Genomic DNA, 12,500 nt, shown 5'->3' on the forward strand with positions numbered 1-12,500 from the left:
TGGCTTAGCGAAACCTAGCACTTTTCAACAGTGTGTTGTCACTTACTTCACAATTATTCATTATCTGTGCTTCAGAATTCTTCATTCATATTTAACCCTTACTAGCAAAGTTCCATTTGTTGCTTTCTGCCCTACTCCTTCTGGTTCAATTCCATCTATCGCATCATTCTCATTCACCTTCTGCAGTTGTTCAATCTGTAATTAATCAGCCATGGCTACTGGCGTTACAATTAGACGCGAATTTATCCAGTTAGGAAAAGAATTAGGCCTTTCTGGTGAACAGTTATCTGCCTATGTCAATGAAAACGCAGAAAGGGAGATTACTAGACTTGAAGAGGAAGAGAAGCGTGTTAGAAAAGAGGAGGAGGAAAAGGAGAAGCGTGTAAGACAAGAAGCGGAGGAAACGCGGAAACATGAATATGCTATGAAAGAACTGAGAAACAAGGAGCTGGAAATGGATCTGGAGACGGAACGAGAGCGCACCCGCCAAAAAGAAATGGAAATGTCTTTAACAAGAGAAATGGCAGAAAACAGACTCTCTACCCATAGCCCCATTCCATCTAGTCAGGGAAATGGAAGTATTGATAAAGTAATGTCGTTCCCTGTAGAAACTTTCAACCCACACATTGAAGGGATTGATCAATGGTTAACGCGATTCCAGGAGTTAGCGATCTCATATGATCTTCCGGAGGACAAATGGGCACTCAAAGCGTCTCAGCATCTCAAGGGCAAAGCCTATGATGTTTATACTCGCCTGACACAGGACAACAAAAATAACTTTCAGGAGTTAAAGTCATCTCTACTGAGACACTTTGATGTCAGCGCAGAATCCTATCGTAGAAGATTCCGAACATTAAAGAAGGACAGGCATGAAACATACCACCAGTTGGCAGATCATCTACAACTCAGCCTCCAACAATGGTTGAAACTATCTGGCAACCCAGACACCTATGAGGGATTAAACCAGCTTATCATGGTGGAACAGCTGAGAGATGCAATGCCCCTGGATGTCCGTCGTTTTGTCGATGAGCAAGGCGCTCATAAACTGGACGATATAGTAACATGTGCTGACCGGTTTGCAACAGCGCAAGAAAATCACCTCACAGAAAGGAGACAACACCGGATTCAAAACCCGTCCACCTCACATGAAGATAGAGCTACATCTCCACCACCATATGAAAAGAAGAATAACAATAACCAATACGAAAGAAGTAAAACAACACAACACAAACAACACGTATACTGCAAGAACTGTAATATGAAGGGACATTTGACAGAGGAATGCCGTCGCGACAACAAACGTAACGGCCATCAAAAGGGAAAACCTGTCAGTGTAAATGTAGGTCGCACAGTTGGGAACCACCCACTTCATAAAACAAAAGAATCTTCGAATCACCCTCCTGTCATTGACACAGTCAAAGTAAATGGACAGAATGTGACCGTTCTCTACGACACGGGATTAGACTATCACGCGGTTGTAGCACGCGACTTGGTTCGGCCGGACCAATTCACAGGCGAGATTATCGAGATTCAATGCGCCACTACAGACAGCCCATCTCTGCAACTTCCGATAGCCAATATCGAAATAACCTCTCCATACGTAGTAGGAACTATACCTGCAGGAGTGCTAGACGCACCTACTCACCCTCTCATCCTTGGATGCAAATACGTATTTCTCGGAACGCCCAAACACCCATTTCACGCCTGTCACATAAGGACAAGAGCACAGGATCAACGGAATATGCCGCCGTTATCACAAAATCCTGGACCAAAGGAAATGAGAAAGGCACAGACCGAGGACACGACTCTCTCCCGCTACTTCGCCAAAGTGACGGAAGCTCGTGACAAGAATAGAAAGGGAGAATTCATAATACAACAAGAGTTGTTATACAGAGTCTCTGGCAAAAAACGCCATCAGCTCGTCGTCCCCTCTACACATCGCCGACAGATTCTAGACATGGGACACAACATACCTTTCAAAGGACATGTGGGAATCGCTGCCACAACGGAGCGCATCTCAGCCCACTATTTCTGGCCTGGTATTTCGGATGACATCAAGAGCCATATAAAGTCATGTCAAAAATGCCAATGGAAACCAGATCAAACAAACACAGCTCCAGTAACCTTAGGTTCGATTAGGACTGTAAACGCTCCCGTTCAAAGCACGGGCGCAAACATCACGAGACATTATTCACGCACAAAGAGACGGAATAAAAATGATCTCAAGCGATGGAATAAAGATGATACATGGAAATGGACTCACAAGGTTTCACGAATTTGGAGTCAGAATGATACCAGGAAACGCAGCAAAAATGTTTCATACAATCTGGATCAAAATGAGGCCAAGAAACGGAATCCAAATGTATCAGAAATATGGAATCAAAACGATACATGTAAATGGACTCACGATGTTTCACAGAATTGGAGTCAGAATGATACCAGGAAACGCAGCAAGAATGTTTCACACAATCTGGATCAAAATGAGGCCAAGAAACAGAATCCAAATGTATCAAAGATATGGAATCAACATGATACCAAGAAAAGAAATCAAAATGATGCCAAGATAAGGAATCATTATGTTGCCAAGCAACGAAATCAGGGAGGAACAATAACCCCTGAATTTAAAATGTTGGACAAACCAGGAACGCTTCACACTGCGAGGACGATTTCTACGCTATAAAAAAGACTCTGACGTCACAACCCGTGCTGCGCTTACCTGACCCCAACCAACCTTTCATTCTGAGGACAGACGCAAGTAAAATTGGAATAGGCGCATCGTTACTTCAACCTGACCTCGATGACCCTACAGTCCTACACCCTGTTGCTTACGCAAGTAGAAAATTATCGCCTGCGGAACAAAGATACTCAACAGTCGAGCAGGAATGTCTTGCCCTGGTATGGGCCATACAAAAATACCAAATATACCTTTATGGACGTCACTTCACTGTTCAATGCGACAATCAGCCACTTCTATTTCTGGCCACAGCTCAACAATTAAACGCTAAACTCATGCGTTGGTCGCTAATATTACAGCAATTTTCGTTCCATGTGGAATTCATCAAAGGCACTGATAACCATGGAGCCGACTTCTTAAGTCGCCATCCGGTATCCGATGACGCCACAACAGCATAACCGTACTTCCAGTACTATCTTATTGTCCACGTTTCTCAGATGATTTTAAACTAGACTTAATTTTAATCTCACAAGGAGATTTTTCAAGAGGGGGAGAATGTGACGAGCGATTTTCTTTCACTGCGTGATTTCTTTATCATTCGTCATCGTCTCGTTCAAAACCACTTCAAACCTAGTGGACGAGACATATATATTTGCCAAGGCAGATTAACTCCTCGAGTAAGATAATCAAAACATGGACAGCCTTTCTCCAATAAAGCTCCAAATCTTTCTAACGGAAATTCTGGTCGTTAGGTGGGAAACATTTCCATTGTATAACGGAACACTCACTTTCAGCTTAAGGCTTATTTACCTGTTCAAATTGTCTGCCCATTGTATTCATGCCACCTGCTAATTACCTTTCCCAAACAAGTCTCCAACGTCCCTAGGCCCTGAGGCCTTGTCTCGTTCAAGAGTAGCTAAAATTACAATTGAGGTCTAGCTCTCCGGTAATTATCTATCCGTTATTCTTTCTTACCAACGCATCTGGATATCATTGGCTATCTAAAACCGGAAATTCTTCTGATTGGCTATTCCCATAATTCAGACGCTCTTTTCCATTTCATAAAACCAAATTCATCTATGAATCTTATCACACACACGCTAAGAAGCCCAAAAGAAAAGAGCTATCTCTCCAATTTCAAACTTGTAAAAGTTTGTCTATCTCGGCTGGAGGTAAAATGAATTATTGGTTAACATTCAAAGTGGAACGAGATATTACTGTGAATTCAATTTAATCTAGCATTACTATTATAGTTTGTATATATATTTTAATTGTGCTATTCCATGGATGTTCGTAAGTTGGAATACCTGTACAAAACTATATCTATATGTATCTTATTTTATAGTTAACAGTTGTTTATGATCTATGTTATTATTTCATTTATATTCAATATGTATATTGCTTGAATGTCTGTACCCCACCGCCAATCGCCGGCCACACATCATAACCTCAATTATAATTAATAAAAATAAATAAAGAAATACCAGGGACACAACCCTGTTAAATTCTCATCATGTAAGATAGCTCGACTGTCAGTTGATGTTTAATATATACACTAACTACCATTATCATGGAGTAACTGCTTCTCCTTGCCTTTGTCGGCAAATAAAGGCTATTATGATGTGTCGCTCAAGGACGATTCGGTGGCGAAAGACAAACTCGATTGGCTCTAAGACCTTGTTGTTTTAACTCTTAAATTGAAGGTCCTTGTCCTGATCCTGGCCATTTTCCTGGTCCTTTTCCGTGTCGTTGGAGCACCCAGTTGTGCCGAATCCCTGCATCCCAGTCCTTGAACAGCGGTAAACCCCTGATGTCAGCCTAACTACAACACACTGTTGTGATGTCCAGAAAACTCTGCAAAGCAGGCGCCAACCCTGGAACTAGCTGATACATTTGCCTCAGTCAAGCAAGCCGGCGGGATAAAGATAAGCCAAACGGGCTTATACCATTTTCAAATGTATTTTCCACAGACACATATGATTATATCAAAGTAAACAAATAAATATATAATAAATTAGATCCACTCAATTAGAGCTATTCTTCCTGATATTAAATAAATACTTATTCTTTCTATCTTTTCCTGTAACAATCTAATTAAACTTTATGTATAGAATTGTTATTATTGCATTGGGCGTTACTATTATTGTCTTGACTCACTTGTTATTAATACAATCAAGCTATAAGGGATCCTAAGGCAATTCTTGATCTCCCCTAGATTAAACCTGAGCCGTTGTGATATAGGTTGTGTGTGGTGCAGCTGGTAACGAGAGCCATAGCGCGCATACTAGTTCGAATCCAGACCATTGAGCTATCGGTTGGACTTGATCCCACAAAAATTAACACACAACCCGCCACAATGATGATGATGATGATGATGATGATGATGATGATGATGATGATGATGATGATGATGATAATAATAATAATAATAATAATAATAATAATGATAATAATAATAATATAAAATGCAGCTCTGGGCGCATTAGATTTTGTTTAAAATTGTGAAAAATCAACCACAAAACTAATCTAACTAGTTAAATTACACAAGATAAGGTCGATTTTAAAAATGTTTTTTTTTCTTAACGAAGACTCCCACGGAATGATGCGGAGGAACAGCGTGAGATTGTTTCACATAGACTGTGCTACATGTTCAAAAGATCCTTTCTTGGGCATAGATTGTTTCACACAGACTATGCTACATGTTCAAAAGATGGGGGAACAGCGTGAGATTGTTTCACACAGACTGTGCTACATGTTCAAAAGATCCATTCTTGAGCATAGAATGTTTCACACAGACTGTGCTACATGTTCTTTCCATTCTTGGGCATAGCTTGTTTCACACAGACTGTGCTACATGTTCAAAAGATCCATTCTTGGGCATATATTGTTTCACACAGACTGTGCTCCATGTTCAAAAGACCAATTCTTGGGCATAGAATGTTTCACACAGACTGTGCTACATGTTCAAAAGATCCATTCTTTGGCATTTTCAGCAGCTATTTAAAAATTCGATCTGTGTGTCTTAACTCTCTCCTTACCGATGACTTTCAGTATTTTCCCTAAAATGGCAGGCTTACCCAGCAGAAAAAATCATTTTTTAAACTCAAACAATCTCTCTACAAAACATATTTATGTTCTTATTAATTAAACAAAGATCATTGTGATGTAGAAAATAAATCGTAATAAGAAAAAAAAATGTATATTGCGTCGTAACAAATGTGACGATTTTGCTGTGACTCCTATAAAAAATTAAAACAAACCCGAAAAATAATTTAATGTCTTATTAGACACATATGGAAGCCATTAAAACATGTCTTAAATTGGCACGGCACTTGGCGTTATGTACACTATCGATATTGTATTCAGGTGGGATGGCATTTGAATTAAATTGCCTTTATTTATTTTATGAAGCTCTCTGTGGTATCTCCGATAGGTGCATGTCTGTGTCTTTTAAAACTATTCTATCGTCCCGTCTCTTGCTGAGACTGAAATGATTATTTTGCGATATTATAGCAATTTATCTCAGCTATCTAAGTTGTCTTTAATGCTCTTTGTTTCTTTTTCTTTTATATATATATAATATATATATATATATATATATATATATATATATATATATATATATATAATATATATAGTAGTTCATTTGCGGAGCTTGAATTGTTATTACCAGGAGCTTTTCTTTTATGTTGTTGTTGTTGTTGTTGTTGTTGTTGTTGTTATCATCATCATTATTATTATTATTATTATTATTATTATTATTATTATTATTATTATTATTATTATTATCATTATTATTATTATTATTATTATTATTATTATTATTATTATTATTATTATTGTTTTTTGTTGTTGTAGTAGTTGCTATAAAATCATAAGTTATTAATCTTATGTAGAGATCATTTTAAAATACAAAGCTGCATAGTAAAGTACAGTATTGTATGTGTGCACGTGTGTCTATGTGTGAACGATGTTGTCGTCATCATCATCATAGTCGTCGACGTCGTCTTCGTCATCATCATCATCCTATCATCATCATCATTGTCGTCGTCGTCGTCATCATTATAATGACCAACCTCTTCTTATTTCACTCTTCTTCTCCTCCTATTCCACTCTTCTTCTCCTCCTATTCCTAATCATCTTCACCACCATCATCATCACTCCCACCACATTATCATTTTATTCGTCATTATCATCCTAGTCCTCATTCGTCTTGTTATTTTTTAAAATTGCACCATTCTTACAGATTGGTACGAACATCCTCCATGTCCTCTTCCCATCTCTCTCTCTCTCTCTCTCTCTCTCTCTCTCTCTCTCTCTCTCCCCTCTCTCTCTATATATATATATATATATATATATATATATATATATATATATATACATACATATATATATATATATATATATATATATATATATATATCCCCCCTCACTCTCGCTATCTATCTGTCTATCTATCTATCTATATTATATCTATCTATCTATCTATCTATCTATCTATCTATCTATCTATCTATCTATCTGTCTATCTATCTATCTTTTTCTCTGCCATATTCCCTCGCTCCACGCACGAACACAAATTCTTCAATACATTCATTCATAAAACTAACTCAATTTGCGTCTGCCCTCACCCCCTCCCCCATCTCCGCGCACAGTTTAAAATCTCACGTACAGATTGCGTTTCCAGATTTCATACGGGTTTTTTTTTTTATTGCGATAAGATAACACCAATTACGTACTTCAGAAGAGAAAAAAAATATAACTTGAATGGAATTTGAACCTTATACCGATAATAATTTTCTATGATGTATGGTTTACCTTTATGAATCCCATCGGCATTGTACTTGTGCAGTCTTGTAGACTTTTGGTATATGACTCGCATTTGACCTGATGGCCCTTTGTTCGAATCCCGCACTGACTGCGCAAAGTTGAGTCCTCGGAATAGGCCCTTTACGCGCATTATCTCACTGTACTTGGGTGTAGGAGGAATAGAATGTGGGTCTGGCCAGTAACAGCGTTGTCTTTGTTGAAAAGAAAAAAAGTATTGTCAAATATCGCTTTTCAGGCGTCGTCTCTCTTCCTACACCCATACGTGTTGCAGTTGGTTTGTGACCAATTTTAGAGCACTTTGAGGAATATTTTAGTGGATATTGCCTTATATAAAAGCTCAGTAATTTTTCAGGTTTTGTTTCTTAATAGTAGCGGTATTGGTGTTGGTCGTGGGTGTGTGGTTGCGTGTGTATGTGTGTGTGTGTGTGTGTGTGTGTGTGTGTGTGTGTGTGTGTGTGTGTATGTGTGTGTGTTGCGAGTATGTGTTATGAATTTAATTTTGTCTTTTTGTTATGCTATCGATGGTTCAGTTAATGAATGAAAGACGTCTATATTATTCTATGACATGTAATTTGGGATCCAATTTTGCCTGTTGGGGAATGGAATAAAGTATTGTGAAACGCGTTGAGCCAAGGCCTTCTGTATAGCTTTATAGAAGGCATTGGGTGAGCACGGCGAATCCGTAGAATTGCGCATTATAAACGCGTTTAATGGAGAGAAAGATAAAGGGAGGAAATGTGACTCATAACTAAGGGAACAACACAAAACAAACGTGTTTAGGGTAGGTCAAATTCTAACAGCTCTTAATGCAGACTGGTTCAACTAAACTCTCCGCTATTTGAGAAACTCGATTATTTGACATCATTTAATTGGTTTAATGTAAATACTTGAGCGGTATTATTTGTTAACCTAGCTAAATAACTAAAAATAGATTATCAAACCCCCTCACCCCCACCTTCGTACACGGCTTGCCCCAAACCCATACAGCATTAAATTGATAGTCACAAAGTCTAATCAATTTTCAAAGTTTATATGACAATGATATGGTAGAATTTCAGCTTCAGTTCATGTAAAAAGACGAATGGTATAGACGTTTCGGGTTTCCCCTTTATCAAACGACAGGCAGATTAATATAACACAAAAGGCATGGTTATTGACGCGAGGTGACTTGCTCAGCGCTACGCAGCGCGGCGGGTTATCGAACTCGGGACCTTTCGGGTACAAAATAAAATTACCACTGAGCCACGCTGACACTCTGAAAAACCAGTGCCCCCCCCCCCCCACCCCCCTTATTGGACTGGCCGGGTTAGTAAGACAATGCGCTTTTTAAACCGGTTATTTCTCTTTACGTTAATAGCTATAATAAACCAATTTGATATTTTTTTGTCCGACGATTAAACGAGACGCCTTAGGCAGACCGTGTCTCCAAACACAGAATTACTCAAGAAAATTGTTTACCAAAACAAACCAAAAAAAAAAAAAAAAATGCTTATGAAGCAAAAGCCTAAATAATCGCCATTAACCACTTAGCTGTCGTACTCTGAATAAACAACAAAAAAACAAACTCGTATTTAAAAATTTGGCCAGAAAACTCGTCCTTCAATATATCGTTCGATAACTGCTTAATAACAATAGTCGCATTAAAAACACTGTGTTAGAGGGCATTATAATTGCGGAGGGGAAGAAAAATCCAGAGACGGCGATTAAGTAGGTGGAAACAACACATAACTTTCTTTTGTGTTCCAAATTAAACACCCTTTTATTATACGTCAAAGGCGTGGTATTTCAAAAGCTTAAAGTCTGTTAAATATAAAATCTTTACTAGACACGAGAGTACATGAGGAGAAAAATAAAGATTTTCCACCGGGAATCGAACTTGCGACCATTTGATGTAAAGAAGAATGATTTGATTAGTGTTCAATTTAAGTCACAGATGTTGTATTCCCTGAGTGATGTTAGGTTTCAAAAATTAATATTTTTCCATTATTATTATTATTATTATTATTATTATTATTATTATTATTATTATTATTATCATCATCATCATCATCATCATCATCATCATCATCATCATCATCATCATCATCATCATCATCATCATCATCATTATTATTATTATTATTATTATTATTATTATTATTGTTATTATTATTATTATTATTATTATTATTATTATTATTATTATTATTATTATTATTATTATTATTATTATTATTATTATTATTAATATTATCGATCTGTCGTATTCTTTTTCCCCCTCCACAATGCATTGAATTGTGTATCGATACAAAATCAGGTGTAAATACATTAGAAAGTTCAATTAAGTTTATTTCAGCGATCTTTAGTCTGCATAATGCAAATAGTGAAAGCATTAAGCAAACTAAGTGCCAATATATGATTATGTCTTATCTGTTAACTGATGTTTCTGGCATTACTTAATTCCTATATTATATTATAAAGATCTTAGAACCCACGTTCCACTGTGCTGGTTAACATATTAATTATTTTTACACCTCTCCGTGTAACAATGAAAGTTGAACATGCGTGTTGTTTGATTGTAACACAGATTTGATACGTATAATATGTTTTCATGTGACAGTTGGTGTTGTATTGCGCTATTTGTTAAGTCAACAAATTAAAATATGTGTGTTCTTTAATTGGGTTTTATAATATGATGATTGTATAGCCATAGGGCCATCGGGAAATATATCAAGTCACTAATAGAGGCGGTATAGGGTGTTTGATTAGTAATTAAGTATTAGTAATAATAATAGTGTATTCTTTAATTGGATTTCATATGATAACTAGTCGAGTGAGTATTATTATTTTATAGCCATAGGAATATATCTCGTCGAATAGCCTTAGTATAGATAGAATGAAGTTGACGTCACTCAGGTCTTTGTTATTGTTTTTGCCATCCGCGTTTATGAGTAATTCTCATTAAACTGTATTAACCAGACTATAAACGTTTAAGGTTATGACATAGTTTTGTGTGTTGGCCCGTTATACTTCCGGATGGCAATGTTGTGAGCGTCTTAGCCGTCCATTTGCGTGTGAAGCCATTGCTCTACCTACTTAACACCGGAGCCCCAATACGCTTCAATCAGACTATAAAAGTTCAAGGCTACGGATCTGGCTGCGGACGGATGTTATGAGTTATTTGGCTAAACGCATAGCGTCAATAATATGTCTATTGTTTAACGAACAAATATACATGTCGAGAATGAGAGAAATTTAATGTTTTACATAATGTTTTACATTATTATCAATGGACCTGTATGCCAACTTTATCAATTTATACCTAGACACTTTATTATAATTATCTCAAAATCGTTATACATTAATTAATATTTTCATACATAATAAATTTTTAAAAAATAACATTCCCATAGGGGAAATTTGTCTTTAGGGTCTATTCCGAGGGTAGAGCGGAATAACCCAGGTGTCAGCCGCAGTGCTGCGCGAGGTGACATTCTCAAGGCCATACAGCTTAGAGGGTAATCGAACTCGGTAATTTTCGGGTACGAAGCAAAGACCGCACCGCTGAGACATGCTACATATAGATAGATGTAAGACCATAATATGAAGAAGTCTTTGTCTCGACGAAATTTGAGGAGTTGACTTTCAAAACCTGCTAAGTTTCATTTTCATCATTCAGAGAGATCTTTAAAAATAAGAAACGCAGTGAGTAGAAAAGTGCTAAAGAATAAAAAAAAAATCCTCGGCGTCGGGGGCTCGAACCCACGACCTTACTGGTACGACAACTCCGCCTGGTCGTGAGAGAGTAGTCAGTGGATTGCTTCGATTGTAGAGATACCCTCTCCGGTGGTTGGCTTCATTTGTACAGCTACCCTCTCACAACTAGAGGAGTGTCGTACCAGTAAGGTCGTGGGTGCGAGCCCCCATCGCCTCGGATTTTTTAATTCTCTATTGTCTTCTGGCACTTTTCTACTCACATGTTCCTTATAATTATCAACTTAAGTACCTGCTCCACTCACTTTTGTCTCCAATTGTTTAACAGAACGATTTCCTTTTGTCTGCTAGTTTAGTAATGCCAGTGAAAATGAAAGTGCTATCTTTTTGGGGTTATATTCGTTGTATTCATATAGATGTCAAACATAGAATGATTCTCCATTAAATGGGGCTACTTGCACAGAAGACGAAGAAGAAGAAGAAGAAGAAGAAGAAGAAGAAGAAGAAGAAGAAGAAGAAGAAGAAGAAGAAGAAGAAGAAGAAAGAAGAAGAAGAAGAAGAAGAAGAAGAAGAGAAGAAGAAGAGAAGAAGAAGAAGAGAAGGAAGAAGAAGAAAGAAGAAGACGACGAAGAAGAGGAAGAAGAAGAAGAGAGAGAGAAAAGGAAAAGGAGAAGAAGAAGAAGGAGAGAGGAGAGAGAAGGAAGGAGAAGAAGAAGAAGAAGAAGAAGAAGAAGAAGAAGAGCAGGAGGAGGAGGAGGAAGAAGAAGACTGATTTACTGGACTTAAGACTCTTGATTCCTTATTGAACACAGGGCGGGCCGCAGCATCACTCTTCCATCTGACTCGGTGTTTGGAGGTCTTCTTTTTTTGGGCCCAGATTTGTCCGGCTGCCTTGATCTCAGTCTCAATGCTTCGCCGCCATGTCTGCTCTTTCCTTGCGGGTTCCTGTCCAAAGCGTGACTGGTGCAGGCTTCCTGAGGGTAGCTCTGAAAATAAACCAAGGCTCCAGGTTGGGGGTTTGAATTGGGCCAACAACCCGATACATAATAATTTTTAAAAAACGAAGTTACAGAAACCACAAGAAGAAGAAAAAGATATAAATTTGACGCAACTAATAAAATATCTTACTAGATAAAAAACATTTTACTTTTATACATCTTATGGGTTTTTTTCTATCAACAGGATGAGTGCTAAAGAGGATAATGCAAAAGACCAAACCCTCCCCCCTCATTTCTTCAACACATCCCAAATATGGAGGAACCTCTAGCCTAGACCTGCTAAGCTGTGCTATTTGTACAGGACG

The 12,500-nt window shown here is 37.7% G+C and overlaps 2 protein-coding genes across 5 annotated transcripts in view; both read left to right on the top strand.

Moving 5' to 3' along the window:
• The window catches only part of LOC144970984 (uncharacterized), a 6,003-nt gene extending 1,210 nt beyond the window's left edge, over positions 1-4,793 (top strand). Inside the window, exon 1 of the mRNA XM_078911231.1 lies at positions 1-4,793. This exon is cut by the window's left edge and continues 1,210 nt beyond it. Within this exon, the coding sequence (XP_078767357.1) occupies positions 212-2,680 (2,469 nt within the window). The 5' untranslated portion in view covers positions 1-211 and the 3' untranslated portion in view covers positions 2,681-4,793.
• The window catches only part of LOC144970983 (tripartite motif-containing protein 2-like), a 58,247-nt gene that overhangs the window by 20,421 nt on the left and 25,326 nt on the right, over positions 1-12,500 (top strand). For all 4 annotated transcript variants that reach the window (XM_078911229.1, XM_078911227.1, XM_078911230.1 and 1 more), the window contains one exon: positions 12,380-12,500. This exon is cut by the window's right edge and continues 16 nt beyond it. In XM_078911229.1, coding sequence (XP_078767355.1) covers positions 12,400-12,500 — 101 coding nt within the window. In that variant the 5' untranslated portion in view covers positions 12,380-12,399. The remainder of the gene's footprint in view (positions 1-12,379) is intronic.

Source organism: Berghia stephanieae, chromosome 4 (genome assembly GCF_034508935.2).
Source record: "Berghia stephanieae isolate SIO BIC M18660-M18661 chromosome 4, UCSD_Bste_1.3, whole genome shotgun sequence".
Lineage (NCBI taxonomy): Eukaryota > Metazoa > Mollusca > Gastropoda > Nudibranchia > Aeolidiidae > Berghia > Berghia stephanieae.